This window comes from Pseudorasbora parva, chromosome 12, assembly GCF_024679245.1.
Source record: "Pseudorasbora parva isolate DD20220531a chromosome 12, ASM2467924v1, whole genome shotgun sequence".
NCBI lineage: Eukaryota > Metazoa > Chordata > Actinopteri > Cypriniformes > Gobionidae > Pseudorasbora > Pseudorasbora parva.
This window is the reverse complement of record NC_090183.1, coordinates 24,318,570-24,336,487: the sequence shown is the minus strand read 5'-3', so window position 1 is coordinate 24,336,487 and position 17,918 is coordinate 24,318,570. Positions and strand designations below refer to the sequence as shown.

The window sequence follows — 17,918 nt, the reverse complement described above, 5'->3', positions numbered from 1 at the left end:
CCATGTGGTTCAACCCTAATTTTATGAAGTGATGAATATACTTTTTCTGCAGAAAAAAACTAACAAAAATAACAATTTTATTCAACAGTTTCTTCTAGCCTGTGTCAAACTCTTATGTTATTAACGTAATGTAAGCAGTACAGTGCTTCCTGGTTTTCTGGCAGAATGACTCGTACACATAATGTCGTGGTGCTCATGTAAACAGCGTTGGCCAATGATAAGCCGGCTGCGGTGTTTATACTGCACCAATAGTATAAAACTCTGACACAGGCTTCATGAAATTGTTGAATAAAATCATTATTTTTGCACACAAAAAGTATTCTTGTTGCTTAATACCATAAAAGATGAACCACTGTAATCACATGGACAATTAACAAATAACCTAACAAATAACCTAATTTAAAATAAATGTTAAAACCTTTAAGCGCCTTAAAAGTGTTAATTAAATAGCTGTCTATGGGAGGGATCAGAAAGCTCTTGGATTTCATCAAAAATATCTTCATTTTTGTTCCGAAGATGTGCAGGTGAGAGATTAATGACAGAATTTTCCTTTTTGGGTGAACAAACTTTTTTTAAAAGTAGGTAACATACAGTCAGTTTGCAGTACACTGGTTTTGCATTCCGAATATAGGCTTAAAGGGATAAAAAAAATAAGGGTGCGTTTTCATTTACTCAACCTCATTTCGTCATTGGATAGACAAAAAATACAATGGAAGTCAATGGGAACCGAAATGTTTGATTACCAACATTCTTCAAAATATCTACCACTATTTCCCCAGAAGAAAGAAAGTCAAACAGGTTTGAAATGGCATGAGGGCTGAGTAAACAATGACAGATTTTTTCATTTTCGGATGGATTATAACTTGTGCAGCAGACAGTGATTGTTTACATGCACAGACCTTTTGTTCACGTGAATAAAATAAAATTGACTACAGATTGCGAACATATTGTTTATATGAACAGATGTGCATCACATGTATTCTTGAATACAATATCTGAGCATCCGAAGAGAAGCATTTATGCTAAAGTAAATAAATAAATAAAAACTTTAGTCATGAGAAAAATATGTAATATAAAGTCTCAAAATTGGTTTCCCTTCCAATAACTATGGATAAAAGTATGTAGCAAAGATTGGTGGGAGAGAGATGTCCTGCTGGAATTCACAGTTTTAGGATAACATGGCATTGTTTTTTGTGCTATGGATTTTATTAAAGAAAACATGGCTCTTGCAGAAAAGAGCCGATCTACCCCAATAATATGTGTTGTTTTATATATTCATAAAAATACAATAAAAAGTGCTTATTTATTCAGCAAAGAAACACACTGCCTTGTGCATTACACGCCAATCATTCTTTAGTTCAAAATGAACCCTCAAAATATGCTTCTTCAAATCACATAACAGTTTCATTTCGAATCCAAATCATGATTTATTTTTTCCCCAACAGGGGTGTTTTTATTTTAGTACTTTTTATTGTGATAGAGCTATGATTCTGATTATAAACAGATTATTATTCTACATGTAAACATAAAAGAGTAGTGTTAGTATAGTTGTGGAAAGGAAGAATAACACAGAATGTACATTTCACAGCTGTCATAGCAATTCATAACTGAGGAGTCCTGTCAGCTTGTGCCAGCAAACCTCCCCTACAGGACACTCTAAATATGTGTTATGTGCTTGATTTTATTCAAATGCTACGTTTCAAGAATGAGGTGCAAATGATAGAAATTACAGAGAGTTAAAGCAAGCTTTAATGTGAGCATAAGATTAGAGTAACACGGCCAAGAGGTAAGAAAAAGATACACAAAATCAATGTGTTTAAGTTTCATTTGATTGCTGGCAAATGTGTGCACGTTCTTGCAAAAGTATAAAGCACTGAGTTTCTCCGCATGTTGTCTTGCTTGATTTGGGCGGGCTTTGCTCTGAAAGTCCTCCCTTTTGGCTCCGAATGGACCCTGGGTCCACATGCTCCATTTCAGAGAGATAAACATTCACATATGTTGAAAAACTCGCAGTACAGCTCCACACAGCCAAGCACACGGTCTAGACAGCCCAGACTCATTACATTTCCATGCTTGTGAGGTTTTTTTCCATTAATTTCTCTCGCTCATTCTCCCAAAGGTGTTCTTTCTACGCTCATTCGGTTCCGTGCTGGCAAACCCAATTAAACCATTATATCACACCACAGCTTTGAAGGACCCCATACGAGCTGCGCAGAGAGTCAGACAGCCAATCTGAACGACAGCCAGAGACCTGTGTACTATTGTGCGGTGACAGACAGGAGAGGTGGAGTGAGGGAGAGGGAGAGATAAAAAGAGGTGTATGACGTGCTGAATGAGCTGAGATCTGTCCTGGTGCATGACCCAGTACCATGAGGAACATCTGCTTGACCTCTGGACGGCTCCCCAGGCAAACGCCCTTATCCTTGCCAGGAGTGATAAATTTCAAAAAGTAAAAGAAAAAACATGAGAAAGGCATGAAGGCCGTCGAAGAATTAAGGTCTCGGTTGAAGGTTATTTTTAGGGTTCCTCTGTATTGTAGAGAGTGTAAAATTGTGCAATTTTCATTTAAGAGGATGATTGACACATGTTTAGTTCAGTTTAATCAATACCAAAAAGGGGGACACTGACAGTGGAGGGAAATTGGGGCAATTTTTGGTGTATGAAATTGAAATACACTAGCATTCAAAAGTTTGGGATCGGTAAGATTGTTCATTTTTTGAAAGAGCTCTCTGATGCTTACCAAGGCCACTTTTATTTGATAAAAAATGTGGTAAAAACATAATAATATTGTGCAAAAAGTATTACAATTTTAAAAACAACTGGTTACACTGTACTTAAAGCCTTTATCTATAATGCAGTATAAGTATTATTACTGCATACATTTTTCCTTGTAATGCATCTTATAATGCATAGCATGGTCTCATGAATAATTATAATCACAGTCATACACCTTATAAGTATAATGCATTGAAACATGATAACAAAAAATGAATGCATTTTAACTTTAGTTACAATTATTAATTAAAAGATATGCATTATGAATACCTTTATTTATAATGCATTATAAATAAAGGATTTAGTTATCAACAAAAAACCACAAACATATTCTATTTTAATATATTTTAAAATGCCATTTATTTATCATTCCTGGGATGGCAAAGCTAATTTAGTGTCACTTGATCCTTCAGAAATTATTTTAATATGCTGATTTGGTACTCAATAATTTTTTTAATTCTTATTATCAGAAAAACTGAAAACTTGTAAAATTATAAATGTCTTTACTGTCACTTTTGATTAATTTAATGCTTTAAAATGATTAATTTCTTCAAAATAAATCTTACTGACCATAAACTTTTGAATAGTAGTTTAACGTAACATAAAATATGGATATTTTTCGGGGAAAAAACCCATCGATGATAGTCAATATTTTAATGTTTGTACTTCTTTCCCCCAATTACTTTGATTGCAAGTCCCTCAGATCTGTTTTCATCACTCTTTTTGCATTAATAAACAGTGGAAGTTAAAGGGGTCATGAATTACAGAATCAACTTTTCATTCAGCCTTTGATAAATATAAGTTCATTGTGATTTAAGAATATCCTCTAAGCTTTGGAGCTGAAAACTTCTTTGATAGTTAAAGAAAAGCTTTTAGACACCAGGCCCAACAAACGCTCGATTTCAGAATGTGCCAGGCTGTGACATTAGTGTGTGGTGAAACGCCGCCTCTGCAGAAGAAGATAAATGCCTACTTCATCACTGCCTGTTTAGCCCCGCACACCGATTCGCACGTGTGACATAGGCCTAGTGTTAAACCAGATCGAGCTACCAAGCAATAAACATGCAGTTGAGGATTACAAAATATTGTGCAGTGCCTGGGCTTGACAGTAAAGCAACATGTAAGTCACTGTGTCCATTCCAATGCCTAATCTGAAATGTAATAATTCATGTACAGTCAGATGTTCTTTGTTTCTGTGTGTCAGTAAATCAAACCAGTGACTTACCGGCTTTACACTGCATTTTTAACGGTAATTAAATTCTATAAAGAAAGCGATCAAAGAAAGCTCCCTTTGCAATCGTTGGAGCAGCGCTTGCTGCAGCTGTCAATCAAACAGAGAGAGTTTATCAGTGACTCCTGTTTTATTCAACGAATCTCTTAACTATATCACGTTTGCACTGTTAGTGAAAATGAAAGCATTTGTTAGTGTATACAGAAACTGAGTAGGGCCCCACTTTATATTAGGTGGCCTTAAGTACTATGTACTTACATCAAAAAATAAGTACAATGTACTTGCTGTGTTCAAATTGTACTGCCAAACACCTTTACTGATATTGAGGTGAGATACAATGTAAAAACATGTATGTACACAATAAGTGCATTTTATCACATGATTAATTAAAATGTTAGTACATAAGGCCACCTAAAGTGGGTCCCTGAGTTTTAATGATAAGCTTTCATGCTCTCAACATGTGTCTGTGATCGGCTACAATGTTCATCTCTGCAACTTTTCATGCCACGATCTTAATACAATGCCATAGACCTAAATCAAATGCCATAGATCTAAATGTAATGCAACACTTTTCACGATTAGTTAACCATGAAAGCTGTAAGAGGAGAGGAGAGGAGAGGAGAGGAGAGGAGAGGAGAGGAGAGGAGAGGAGAGGAGAGGAGAGGAGAGGAGAGGAGAGGAGAGGAGAGGAGAGGAGAGGAGAGGAGAGGAGAGGAGAGGAGAGGAGAGGAGAGGAGAGGAGAGGAGAGGAGAGGAGAGGAGAGGAGAGGAGAGGAGAGGAGAGGAGAGGAGAGGAGAGGAGAGGAGAGGAGAGGAGAGGAGAGGAGAGGAGAGGAGAGGAGAGGAGAGGAGAGGAGAGGAGAGGAGAGGAGAGGAGAGGAGAGGAGGCTTATGTTGGCAGGCCCAGCTGAGCACAGAGGAGTTTATCGATTTAATTGCAGCAATAGGGCTGTAATTAGTCTCGAGGAATTAGAAGGAAAGGACTAAAACTAAATTAGCTCCAGGCTTTGGGAAGAGTTTCAAACCTCAAGAATTTCAAAAGGGAATATGAAAGCAATAAACCCACTCTGGAGTTCAGCCAGACCCCCAGACCCCAACCCCAAACCATCTTCATCCTTTCCAAAGCCATCAAACTCAATGCCAGTATACAGATGGACATACATGTTTTTAAAAGATTACGGCATATAATAAAACACGAGTCTAACTTTTAGAACAGGCATCAAAAGTACTAGTTGTATGACTGTCAACAAATCTCTAAAGAAAATAAAATGATCACTCACCCTACACAAGCAAAATAATTTTAGGATCACTCAGTGCGGGCTTTCGCTCACCAGTAAGAAAAGAAAAACTTGGAATGGATCCCAAGTCATTACAATACAATTTGGGGGAGAAAAATGCTGTCACTCCACCTAACTCGCACAATCGGCTCATGGTGACATGCAAAGCTTGATATTTTGAGTTGATTTGGAACTATTTTTGTTAGCAGAGAAAGAATATACAAACTAATGTGCAAAATGTTGAAATCAGAGTGAGGCAATATACATAAGTTAATATAAGTAGCCTAATATATGTTATATAATAGAAGGACATATACAGTAGAACCTTGGCATCATCATGTAACCATGTTAAGCATACATCAGACATTCAGTATTGCCTGCTATAGAAAAGACTTGGCTTGACTATGCAAATCTTGTACCTGAAAATGACGCACAATGTACATTTATAAAACAAATTGGGGTAATAATGACTTCAGAGTGATAACAGAGTGAAACACAGGGCAGTTACTGTTAGCTGTTTTTAGATATACTTCTGTGAACAGAAATAAAACCGAGAGTGATTAAAAGGCGAGTTTCTCTTTGAAGGTGTCTCGCGAGTGATGTGGTAAGTGTCGGTAAAGTGTGCTGAAAGCTGCTGCTCACCTTTATTGAGCACAATTAGTGGTATGTGTTAACAACATAGCCTCTCAGTGGGAGGCAGCTACCTCAGGCTGTAAACCCTCATCTCAATTACAAGTCATTTTCTATTTCTGCATCTGTGTGAAACAGGTTTCAAGATTAATAAGAAAAAAAACTATTTTTGTTCTTTTTTTTTCTAAAAAATTAAAATAATTAAAATAAAAAATTACCCCATTATTTACTCACCCTTAAGCCATCCTGGATTTGCAAGTTTTATAATGGCAGTGAATGGCAGAAAACCAAGAATCCATTATAAAAGTGATCCATACGGCTCCGGGGGGTTAATAAAGGCCTTCTGTGAACCGATGGGTTTTTGTAAGAAAAATAAATTTTTTAACATGTTATATAGTAAAATATATACTTTTATAATAGAGATGGATGCACTTTTTTGGGGTTTAAATTTCGGGCTGCCATTCACTGCCATTATAATGCTTGGATTAGCCAGGAAATTTTTTTATATAACTCGTCTGAAAGAAGAATGTCATATACACCTAGAGAATTGCTTGAAAGTGAGTCAATTATGGGATCATTTTCAATTTTGGGTGACCAACTCCTTTAAGAGCAAAAGGACTGAAAGTTTTTTAAATGAATATGATTAGGGTGTATATTATTCCAATTACAAACTGTGTTAACAAAGTCCCTCATTTAGTAATCCAGATACATCAAAATTGGAGGGTAAGAAGAACCAATTTGTGTGTGTAGTGTACGCACCTGTTCCGGAAAAAAATGTTAGTGTGAGAAACTTTTCTGTACACGTTCACCAAGTACGAACATTTGCATGGAATTATTAGTGAACATGACTAGATTGAGTGATACTGCTCAGCTTTCCGCTGTACCTATCCAACAAAGGTCGCACCAAAAAAACAAAAACAAAAAAAGTCATAAATACATTTTTTATCCTCTGCAAAGTGTCTATAGAGCAGTGTCTTGTTTAAGAAGAACAACGTTTCCCTCAGTGTCCTGAGTGTCATCACAGCAGTCTTGCTCTTCTCACACTCACAAGAACCCGTCTGGAACTTTTGAGTGAGATTAGCTCTGTATAAATCTTCCTGTTTATGCCTTATCTGTCAGTAAACAGGTCCAGATTGGATTGGGTCCCTGGGTTTGCTCAGAGATATGAGCTAATGTCCATACTCTGCTCTCGGGAGTCTGACTCCGTCTGAGTCTGTGTTCAGGCCCACATGATCTCCAAGAGACCCTGTGAGGTAACCTGACAAATACAGAAATGTCCTAGAGTTGCTGAGTCTTACACTACCCGACTAAATATCACACCATCCAGCCAAACCAAAATGTTTTATCTACTTCTGCTGAGAAAGCAAGAACAGCTTGACATCTGGCATTTGCTGATTTGATGGAAAATTGGGATATGTAATTTAACACCCCACTGCTGCCATGGTTTTCGCACTGGTTTTGTAATGGTACCTACATTTACGCCTCAGTTTACTGCACCGTTTCCATCACACCTGTGCCGTTCCTAATATCTCAGATTAACATCTGTCCTCCAACAAGTAACCTACACGCATATTTCACTGGATTTCCTGCACCTTCTGCCTTTCAGCATCTACATGTGACAACCATATGTTAAGAAAAGAAAAAGAGACGGCACGCCAAATGGTTTATATCAATTATAAGCGCACACTAATCTCCAAAACGTTCACTATGAACCTCCCTCTACTTGAGAAAGCGAAAATATCTGTAGGAGATGATGAAGTGTTTAAACAGGCGTGAGAGAAGAGGAAAAAGATGCGACGTGAGCTCCCGAGATGGGAAACAAACGTGCCATGACGTGCTGAAGAGATGAAGGCGGTAAATAAATTTGTGGGTGATTTGTTCTGCTCACTCCAGAAAGCTAATCAAGGTCCTGGCAAAGTTCCATTGTCGTGTTCCTGTGAACTGAAGAGAGAGACTGCCATGGAACAAACAACACCATCTGTCTGCAAGCGCCACAGAAGAGCGTTCCTGCAGATCAACCTCCATCGCAAAACTAATACTGGTCCCGCAATGGTTTCAATTAAAAATCTGAGGGAGAGCGAGACTGTTTTTGCTAACCTCCCGAGGCAATAAAAATCAGGAAAGCAGCCACTTGGCAAATACAGAAAGAGCAACAAATTTACAACAGCCAAACTTTTTAAAATGTTGCACCATCAATTATTTCAGAAACGTTTGCCAGATCCTGCTGAATATCACAACTTAGACCACAACAAACGTGCAGGCTGGTTAGTTCTAGTTTGGTGATAGTCTAGTTTGTAGACTGTAACAGCTGTTGTTCACCAGAAAAACTTTTCTTTTTTTGTTCTTTTTTTGTTTGTTTGATGGTAAATCATCTTTCGGGTAACCAAGAAAGCCAAGAAGAATGCTGAAGAGACCATTATCCCATGCTGGTCACCACACTCTAAAAAGTGCTGGGTTAAAAAACAACCCAAGTTGGGTTGAAAATGGACAAATTCAGAAATTGGGTTGTTTGAACCCAGTCAATGGACCCATTCAAACAACCCAATTTCTGGGTTTGTCCATTTTCAACCTAACTTGGGTTGTTTTTAACCCACCACTTTTTGAAAGTTTCAAAGTGCAACAATGAAAGTTTAACATTCTGGTCTTCTTCAGACCTCTCTTGACAAAAAACATTGTTTTGAGATTATTTTGATATACAAGTATCTACTCATAGCCCCCTTTAGACTCTTTCACGGCTGGTAAAAGATTGGCAAAATGTCACAAGGATTGTGTTTTACAATGAGATGTTTGGATTTCAGGCCTTTTGTTTTAGTGCGGGTGGTGAAAGCAGCCAACACCAGCTTTCTGCTCAGACTCCAGGACTCCCATCTGCCTCTTTGGACCTCCAAGTGCTGGAACCAGGAAACAAGGGTTGGCAGGGATCATCCGCAGACAACCAGCCTTATAAAGCCATTACTCAACTGTAAAAATATAGGGCCAACTTTGAGGGTCTGAGAGGTAGAAACTTGGTTCCAGGGTCAATGACAAATAATAGTGTCCAAAATAAAGAGATGGACAAAATATTTTTAAAATGGTTGTACCCCAGTTCTTAGAAATGTTTTCTTTCCATGCATGTGGGAGTAATAATACATTTCTTTCTTCTTCTTCTTTTTTGTAAATATATGCAATTCATTTTTCTCTCTAATAATTATAATTTTTTTTGGGGGGGGGGGATCATAATAATAATAAGACAGTATAACACCCTGACAGGTTCAACTTTATTCTGTCATCATGTCATCACAGACAGGTTTACTGAGGTCATTGTATGAATTAATTTATGATCTTGCCTGTAAAAAAATAACACATCTAGCCAAACAAGACAGCGAGAGAGAGAGAGAGAGAGAGAGAGAGAGAGAGAGAGAGAGAGAGAGAGAGAGAGAGAGAGAGAAGAGAGAGAGAGAGAGCGAGAGAGAGAGAGAGAGAGAGAGAGAGAGAGAGAGAGAGAGAGAGAGGAGAGAGAGAGAGAGAGAGAGAGAGAGAGAGAGAGAGTAGTAGTTGGAGTAGTTGGGTTGAACTAGCTTGTTTGATTTGTGCCTGGTGTGATTTGTGAAGGTTGATTTTTGTAAACCCCCTGCTTCCACTCCAACCATGTTTGTAAATTTTAAACAAAATCGCGCATGACTTGGCTACGATGCTACATGCACTTAAGCCATCTGCTGGGGCTATGTGCTGTAACTGAGATCCGTTCGAGAGCATTGAGCCGGAAATAGTTCCGGCGTGGAACAGGGTGTGTGAGAGTTTAGAAGAGTTGCGCAACGAGAGGATGAATTCTGTCAGTGTGTCAGGACGACTGGTAAGGAGGTTCTGTAGTGGAAAAAAAAAAAATATGGTGAGCTCATTGCCTTGGCAGATCTCAGAACCGTGAGGGCTGTGTGTGTATTCAGATGATGTCATCATTAGACATGGGCTAATAAAATCAAAGCCAGGAGCAAAAGGAAGATGTGAAGTGAGGGATGAAGGTACGTGCTGACAGCTCAACAATGGGATCAGGTCTCTGTTTTTTCTCAGTCCTGGCTCATTATTGAGATCTTCCAGTCGAGAAAGAGGGCTTACGGAGTAAAATTCACATTCCGCGGCTCACACAAGGCCCCAGTGTTTTCAGCCAAAATGAATGGTCAGTTGACTTTTCATTTGGCCGATGTTGATGCTAATCCAGTATATGGAGTACAGGGTGGCCAATAAAATGCATATATAAATATATATTTATTTTTCTATAACTATTTACAATAGCTGTACATCAACTTTATATTCATAACAATATAAACTATTTATATCGATTCTTTTTAGAACAGACAAAGACATTTATAACTGACATAACTCTTGAGATCACTTCTTGCTGAGCTAATTGCAATGAATTCTGGGATTGTTTTATCCACTGATGAAACATGTGATGTTACCATAGACAGCCAAAATGAAGTATGTCTTATTTAGGCAGCCCAATAGGTTTTGGAGTCTTCATTGAGCCTGAATGTTGTCTGTCACAGCATTCAAAGTATATACAGTATATCTGTAAAATATTTGTCACTCAGCTTGAATTTATCAAATCGGTCATATTGGTTGTGAGCACTTTTAGCTATCTGCTAAAGCATCGATCACAAACACAGTCTTTACCTTTTCTCGTATTTGCCCTAGGTTCTTTATTGGCACTTCATACAAAGCTAGACATTTACAAGAGCGTTGACATGCTAATAAACATCCAAGGATGACCTCAGCACATTCTCCTCTGAAATACATTTTGGCCATAAAGTCGTCTGCATGAAATTACATGAATCCTACATGAGAATACATCCCGTCTCTAGAGGAAATAACTCAATTTGCGGTCTAGCACGATATTTACATTTTTCTCATCCATAATCTCAAAAGTATCTGTACCCGAGCCTTGGTAACAGACCAAAAAATGTTGTTCAGTGAAACAGTGAAATTGTTCACTGTGGTTCCTTTTCATTCTTTGCACAGTTTGTGCCATGGCAACAAGAGTGAAATGTGTTGACGGACAGTTTTACAGAATAAACAGTCCCTTCCCACAACCAGGTGATGAATGACAACCACAACGTTCGGAACTCTGGAGGAAAGACCGAATTTAACATGGTAAAAGTGGACTGCCTCACACAAAGAGAATGCAGGGTGTAGTAGAGTTGGACATCTCTCTGTGGCCACGAAAAAAATTGATGACGATATTATTATGCTTGTCAGTGTGCATGTTTAAGAAAGTCCCTTATATAGACAAAGAAATAAAGCATGTATTTTATTTGCACATACTGTACATCCGCATCAACAAAACAAGCAGGAGTGCGGAACGCATCCACACACATGGAAATAATAGTGGCTCTCAGCACTACATTCCTCTGGAATGCTACGGTTTTAAAACACATTTGAAAATGATTATTGCATAGAACCGCTAGCTACATAAAGGTATTTACAGTGTACATAAGGCAGGAAAAGTGTGACAGAGTTAAAACCAGTGAGGCCTCTTGCTCTCATTTCATTGTGATTTTCTCATGTGATAGGGACATAATGGGAAATTAACACCCGCTATCAGCCAAATGTGGGTATTTTGGGGCATTTTTTATTTTCCAGCAACCGTGGCGGGTGACCTTTAAAAGGAATTCTTAGTAACAACAGCATGTGCACTTCTAAAAGCAAAATTTTGCATTGTATGTCATTTAAATGTATCCTAGGTCCATGTAAAAGATTGCAAATATGCCCTATGTTCACTTTATATGCATGATTCCAAATATTTTAGTTTGCTATAGCTAATTCACAATGCACCAAAAGACACACTGATCCAACTAATTCAGACATGCATTTGTTGCTGTTGGTCGATGTCTGTTGGTGCAGTGTGACTGATCGGCGGCTGACTAGAAGCAGTGCATGCTGGTTAGAAATTTTGTCAGATTTAAGACGGCATACGTCACAGTCACGTGGAGTCGGCGCTATTGAAGTACCGCAGGAACTCTGATGACTGTTTCACGATAGGCCGGATTATATCACATGACAGTGCTCATGAGTGTCAGAGTGTCACATTTTCAAAATGTGAGAAACCCCAAACATGGCAATAAGTTAAAAAAATTATAATTTCGTTTTGTTCCTATAGTGTGTGGAGTGCCGCAATGTGACCAAGACAGCACACCACACTAACAGAGTCCATTCAGAAAGTCCAGTCCCAACTGTGAACACGGGAAATCTCGCAAAACTCTCACGTCACAAGTGACTTTAGATTAAACAGACATGGCGGATGACGGGCAAGAAGAAATGGGGAAGATAGTGTTTGGACTACTTTTTACAGAATTTTTTTTTTTTTTTTTTTTTAAATGGATTTGGGTTTGAATAAAGTTTGGATTAAGTCGTGTTATGTTTCTTTGGGTGCGCGTACGTGTTTGTCAGTAGAGTTCAGCTAACACAACATTTTAGATATTTATGATTTGAGATCAGTGCGGCCCAAGGTTCATCCAAGCAGATTCAATCATTCTTAACACACCTCACACCAGAAGGAAATATAATACAATAATCTTTAGAAACCATCAAAATAATCTCATTCAAAATATGAATAAATACTACGATAGTGTACATGCTATTGCAGAAAAAAAAAAAAAAAATGTTATAAAAGTCTGTTTCTCATCCTGGATTGCAATGTGTATGATCAGAGATCCTGACCAGCCCACCTTCATTTTCTCATTAAGCCTGACTAAATATGGTTGGCTATTCAGCGGGGGTGATTTTACTTAACCCCCCACACCCCTCCAGCTCTCCTCTGAGCTCCCTCAGTGCAGGGAGGAACGCCCTGGATCTTGTCATTGTTATTTTTGGGGTGAAGAAAAGTGTAGTAACTCTGCTTCGTTTCCCAATATGGCTGGAAAACTATAATGCTGTCAGAAAGTCGTTGTTGCTGATCTCATTGGTCCTTCGTTTATTTGTGAGAAATGCTGCTTCGAACAAAACGACGTCTCAAAGGTTTGCATAAATAAACAACTTTTTTTTTTTTTGTGCTTTTTACTGGTTGTAAAATGTCCTCTGCCATTCAGTAAATACAAAAGGGTTTAAAATAGTTGTGTAGATATGGATTCTGATCTAGGTGAGAGGTCTTGAAAACACACGTAGAAATGAAAACTCTCAAAGAAGATTTGTTTTAGTATCTCAATTGTCCATCCTATACTAGATAGCAATGGGCCTCATTCATAAAACACATGAATTAATTTGCATAAATTGTTTGTAAAACCATTCTAAGTTATGCTGTCTTGTGCAGCGAGCGATAGAATGCACATGTATGTATGGGGAAAAAATAAAAATCATAATTTATATTTAGTGTTAAATAAATTTGCAATGTAACAAAATAGTGACAAGTCATTTTTTTCGTATAGTGAAAGTACACCTGGAAAAAAAATTACATTTCTATTTATTCTCATTTGTTGTATTAACTTTATTTCAATAAACTCAAAATGAAGGCAACTGGGAAACTTACTTTTTTAAGTTAAACCAAACTTTTTTTTACAGTGTGTGTTCATATGACATAAAATGTATGAAAAACATATGCATCATGGCACTGTACATGTGCATTCAAGTATTTAACTGCTTATTTTACATAAGGGCTTTTCAGGTCGATTGAGCCATCAGTTCAATTACAGTCAGATTAATGATTATCATGTGCGTGTAAACATAGCCATTTAGAGAACACATATCCATCCCCAAAACTATGCAGATGGTCTTCAATAAATTACACACAATGTTCAGTCTGTGTTTCGTAAATGAGGCTGTCCTGCTGCTCCGATTTTTTTTACTGTAAGCGTCCCGTCATCTCACACATGTCTCCTCTAGAGTTTCAGTAGAGATCTCTGCAGACTTTTATATTTGCCAAGATATAAATTTCTGCAATCCAAAGTCAGAGATCTCCACATGAACAGTTCTCATTAAAGTTTTCCCAGACCAAATAATATCAACATTTTAGATATTTATGTTGGTCGGTATTATTCACATTAATAACTCTACACTTACTCTGTCAACAATTTACATTATACAATTGTCCTATATGTCCAATTTTTGAGAATTTTGCATATCTGAGAACTCTAGGTCTCCTGATGGAAGAGCACCCACTGAGCAATAAGTGTTTCTGTGGTGAAAGCGATGGGTAAAGCAGTGGGGAACAGAGCGAAGCCACAACTAGAGAATAAACCGAGCCACCGTCTCGCCACCAAACATCCTTAAGGCAGAGTGGTGAACATCTACAGCAGTCAATATAAACCTGTGAGCCTGTGCCAGATGCAATTACACAAGCCTCTGTCTGAAAGATGGTTGTGTTGGCATGGGGTGTGTTTACGTGTGTATATGTGTGCGTGTGAGCATGTTTGTGTTTCCTCTGGGTAAACACACCTGAATGCATCTTTGAGCGAGTAAGACCTCTGCTGACAGGAGAGTGGAGAAGTTTGTTTGAGGAAGGTAAGACGAGCCAACGAGAGTGTAAATGAATTGTGTGTTTAAAGATGCTTGTTGATTCGGAATAAATGATAATCTGCATATTCATTACTGAGAAAATGTAGATGGAGTTGGCTGAGAAGCAGTGCTGGGGAGGAAGGGAGAGAGACAAGGCGGTGATAGAGAGATGGTTTGAGAGTCATAAAGCAGCTCAGACTCACATGGAAGATGCGTTTGACTCCTGAGACCAGTTTCTCTGTCTGAAGATTCCAGAAGACGGGCTGAGGGGAGTTCAGGACGAAGACCAGGGGTTTCTGGTGCATTTGCAGGGACTGGATGGGCCGCAGATGTAACGCCACCTGAACACAGCAAAGAAGGGGGTCAAATGAGAATAAGAGAGAAGATTACATCATAAGGTTTCTGAAGACAATGAGGACTTTCACTAGCGATGGGAAAGACCCATGGGGCTCTGAACTGTATAAAGTCCACAGAGCTTTTGCTGCTAGAAGGAATTCTCAGACATTTTTTGTCTTTTAAAGTAAAACATTTGGACATTTAGTCTACAACATTTTAGGGAAATCAGTGACACTTTTTAATATTCAACTTTTGGGAAATGAAAATTGTCAAAAATAATCAGGGTGGTACAACTGTCCTGATATCATAATGAAGAAAAAGCCTAGGGGTGTCCCCGACTAAGGATTTACATATTCTAATCAGATTTGTCGAATCTCTCTATAATCGACTGATAGTTGAATCATCTATGTGTGTGTGAATGGGTTGGGAGGGGCACGACACTAGTCAGCAACAGGGTAAAACTATTTTATTTTCCTTTACACACTGCACACAGCAACAATTTTTAAAAAAGCGACCAAAATTGCCTGCCAACTGATAGACAAACTGACAACGGTTTTCTTATTTAGGTTTTAATAAAAGGTAATGTGGTGGATAAACATTCATAAACCGTTTTCATTTTAAAGCCGCGATTGCAATACAGAACATCACACAAATATATAAAAAAACATTTTGATAAATAAACCTGAAGAAAAATACCTGCCTGGAGAGGAAAAGAACACAATGAGTGTGTTTACATGCACGTGCTTAAGCCGATTATGCCTAAAAGGGGTCGCACACCGGACGCGAAGCTCAGCGTCGCGCCTCAGGTATCTCACACCGCACATTAAATACGCGCAAGCTCAATTTTGGATGGACTTCTGACAGAGGAACTGCACGATGAGTGTATCTTGTAGCACAGGGTGAAATCAGTATTTACACTGATGATTTGAGGGAAATTAATATAAGTTTAATATAAAAAATAATTTTAATATTTGAAATGGCGCTCTGTGGTGCCGCGGACAGATGCCGAATGCCGCCGCTGGTGTGTGTGCACTCATTGAAAACAATGTGTTCGAATTTTAAAGACTATCGAACACTCCCTTATTGCCAAAATGTTATGATCCTCGTTTCATAACACCTGCCAAGATTCGACTGTGAGATCGGCTCCGCATATCGATGCATCAAATCTTCGACTATTCGGGATCACCCCTAAAAATGCTATTGAAATATTTTATAATTTTGAAAATCTGCTAACTTAAGATGTAATTTTTTTGCAATCAATAAAATGTTACTTTTTATTTGATGATTACAAAGTGACAATTTTAGAAAACAAGTGAAAAAAGATTTTTTTACTTTTCTTTTTTTTTTACCAACATGCGCACATCCATTCAATTTCTTCACCTGGTCCCTGAACGCAAATAAATACCTGAACCACAAAAACTTGAAAGCTGACTAAGTAATATTTCCACTGATGTATACTTTGTTAGGATAGGACACTATTTTGCTGATATACAACTATTTGAAAATCTGGAATCTGAGAGTGCAAAAAATCTAAATATTGAAAAACATCGCCTTTAAAGTTGTCCAAATGCAATGCATATTACTACTAATAATAAATGTTTTATATATTTATGGTAGAACATTTACAAAATATCTTCATGCATGATCTTAACTTAATATCCTAATGATTTTTGACATAAGAGAAAAATCAATAACTTTGACCCATGCAATGTATTGTTGACTATTGCCACAAATACACCCGTGCAACTTATGACTGGTTCCCTTTCGAGAGAGGTTCCTCGTATTACGTATGGGAAAAACTCCTTTTCTCGAGAATGTGAAGCAAAACTTTTAATAAAGGTATCTATGTAAAGCGCAGTGAGCTGCACGGCCATAGCCCAGCGCGAGGAGCGCTCTGATTGGCCGGGCTGCGGCAACTGCAGGAACCTATGGTGAGGCGGCTGAGAGGAACGAACCAATGGGGGGCGTTCCAGAAGCCCGCCGAAAAAGGTGCTTATATTTGCATACAGGAGGCTATATAAGACCCTAATTCGCCATAGGTGTCAGATTTTATCTCCTTCAGCGATACCTTCGCTGGTCTCCGGAAGAAGCACCGCCGTTGAAAAGGCACCAGCGGAACCTGCAGCTGAGGACGACGGACTCCCTCTCCGCCTTCTCTGCCGTTCCAGCTACGCCATCCGGCGTTATATATCCTTTAAACTGTGTCTATGTTGAGTGTTATATGTGTTTGTGTGTGTGTTGCCGCTGCAACGCCACTTCTAGAGCTTACAGGCTTGTTCTACTCGAGGACTCTCTCGTTCCGCCGCGTCGTTAAGCGCCGCGGAAAGACGGAGCTCTTCTCACTCTCCCTCTGCTCTCGTCCCGTCGCGCTGAATAGCGCCGCGGAAAGAGAGAATGTTAGAGGACATGAGCACACTCAAGCCGAAGCTCTCTTCACTCTGCCGCCGCCGCGGCTCTTCTTCCGCCGCTGCCACAGAGTTGTTCCCACTCTTCTCTCATTCCGTCGCGCTACAGCCGCGGACAGAGAATACTAGAGTGAATAAACAAACTCGAGCCGAAGCTCTCGCCGTGCTAGAAGCGCCGCGGACAGAGTTTTTCCTCACGCTTCCAATTCTCTCGTCCTGTCGCTCTATCGCCGCGGACAGAGAATACTAGAGTGAATAAACAAACTCGAGCCGAAGCTCTCGCCGTGCTAGAAGCGCCGCGGACAGAGTTTTACCTCACGCTTCCAATTCTCTCGTCCTGTCGCTCTATCGCCGCGGACAGAGAATGCTAGAGTGAATAAACAAACTCGAGCCGAAGCTCTCGCCGTGCTAGAAGCGCCGCGGACAGAGTTTTACCTCACGCTTCCAATTCTCTCGTCCTGTCGCTCTATCGCCGCGGACAGAGAATGCTAGAGTGAATAAACAAACTCGAGCCGAAGCTCTCGCCGTGCTAGAAGCGCCGCGGACAGAGTTTTACCTCACGCTTCCAATTCTCTCGTCCTGTCGCTCTATCGCCGCGGACAGAGAATGCTAGAGTGAATAAACAAACTCGAGCCGAAGCTCTCGCCGTGCTAGAAGCGCCGCGGACAGAGTTTTACCTCACGCTTCCAATTCTCTCGTCCTGTCGCTCTATCGCCGCGGACAGAGAATACTAGAGTGAATAAACAAACTCGAGCCGAAGCTCTCGCCGTGCTAGAAGCGCCGCGGACAGAGTTTTACCTC

General features: G+C 39.3%; 1 protein-coding gene across 1 annotated transcript in view; it reads right to left on the bottom strand.

Moving 5' to 3' along the window:
- The window catches only part of tgfbr3 (transforming growth factor, beta receptor III), a 139,289-nt gene that overhangs the window by 41,080 nt on the left and 80,291 nt on the right, over positions 1-17,918 (bottom strand). Inside the window, exon 4 of the mRNA XM_067459552.1 lies at positions 14,580-14,717. Coding sequence (XP_067315653.1) covers positions 14,580-14,717 — 138 coding nt within the window. The remainder of the gene's footprint in view (positions 1-14,579; positions 14,718-17,918) is intronic.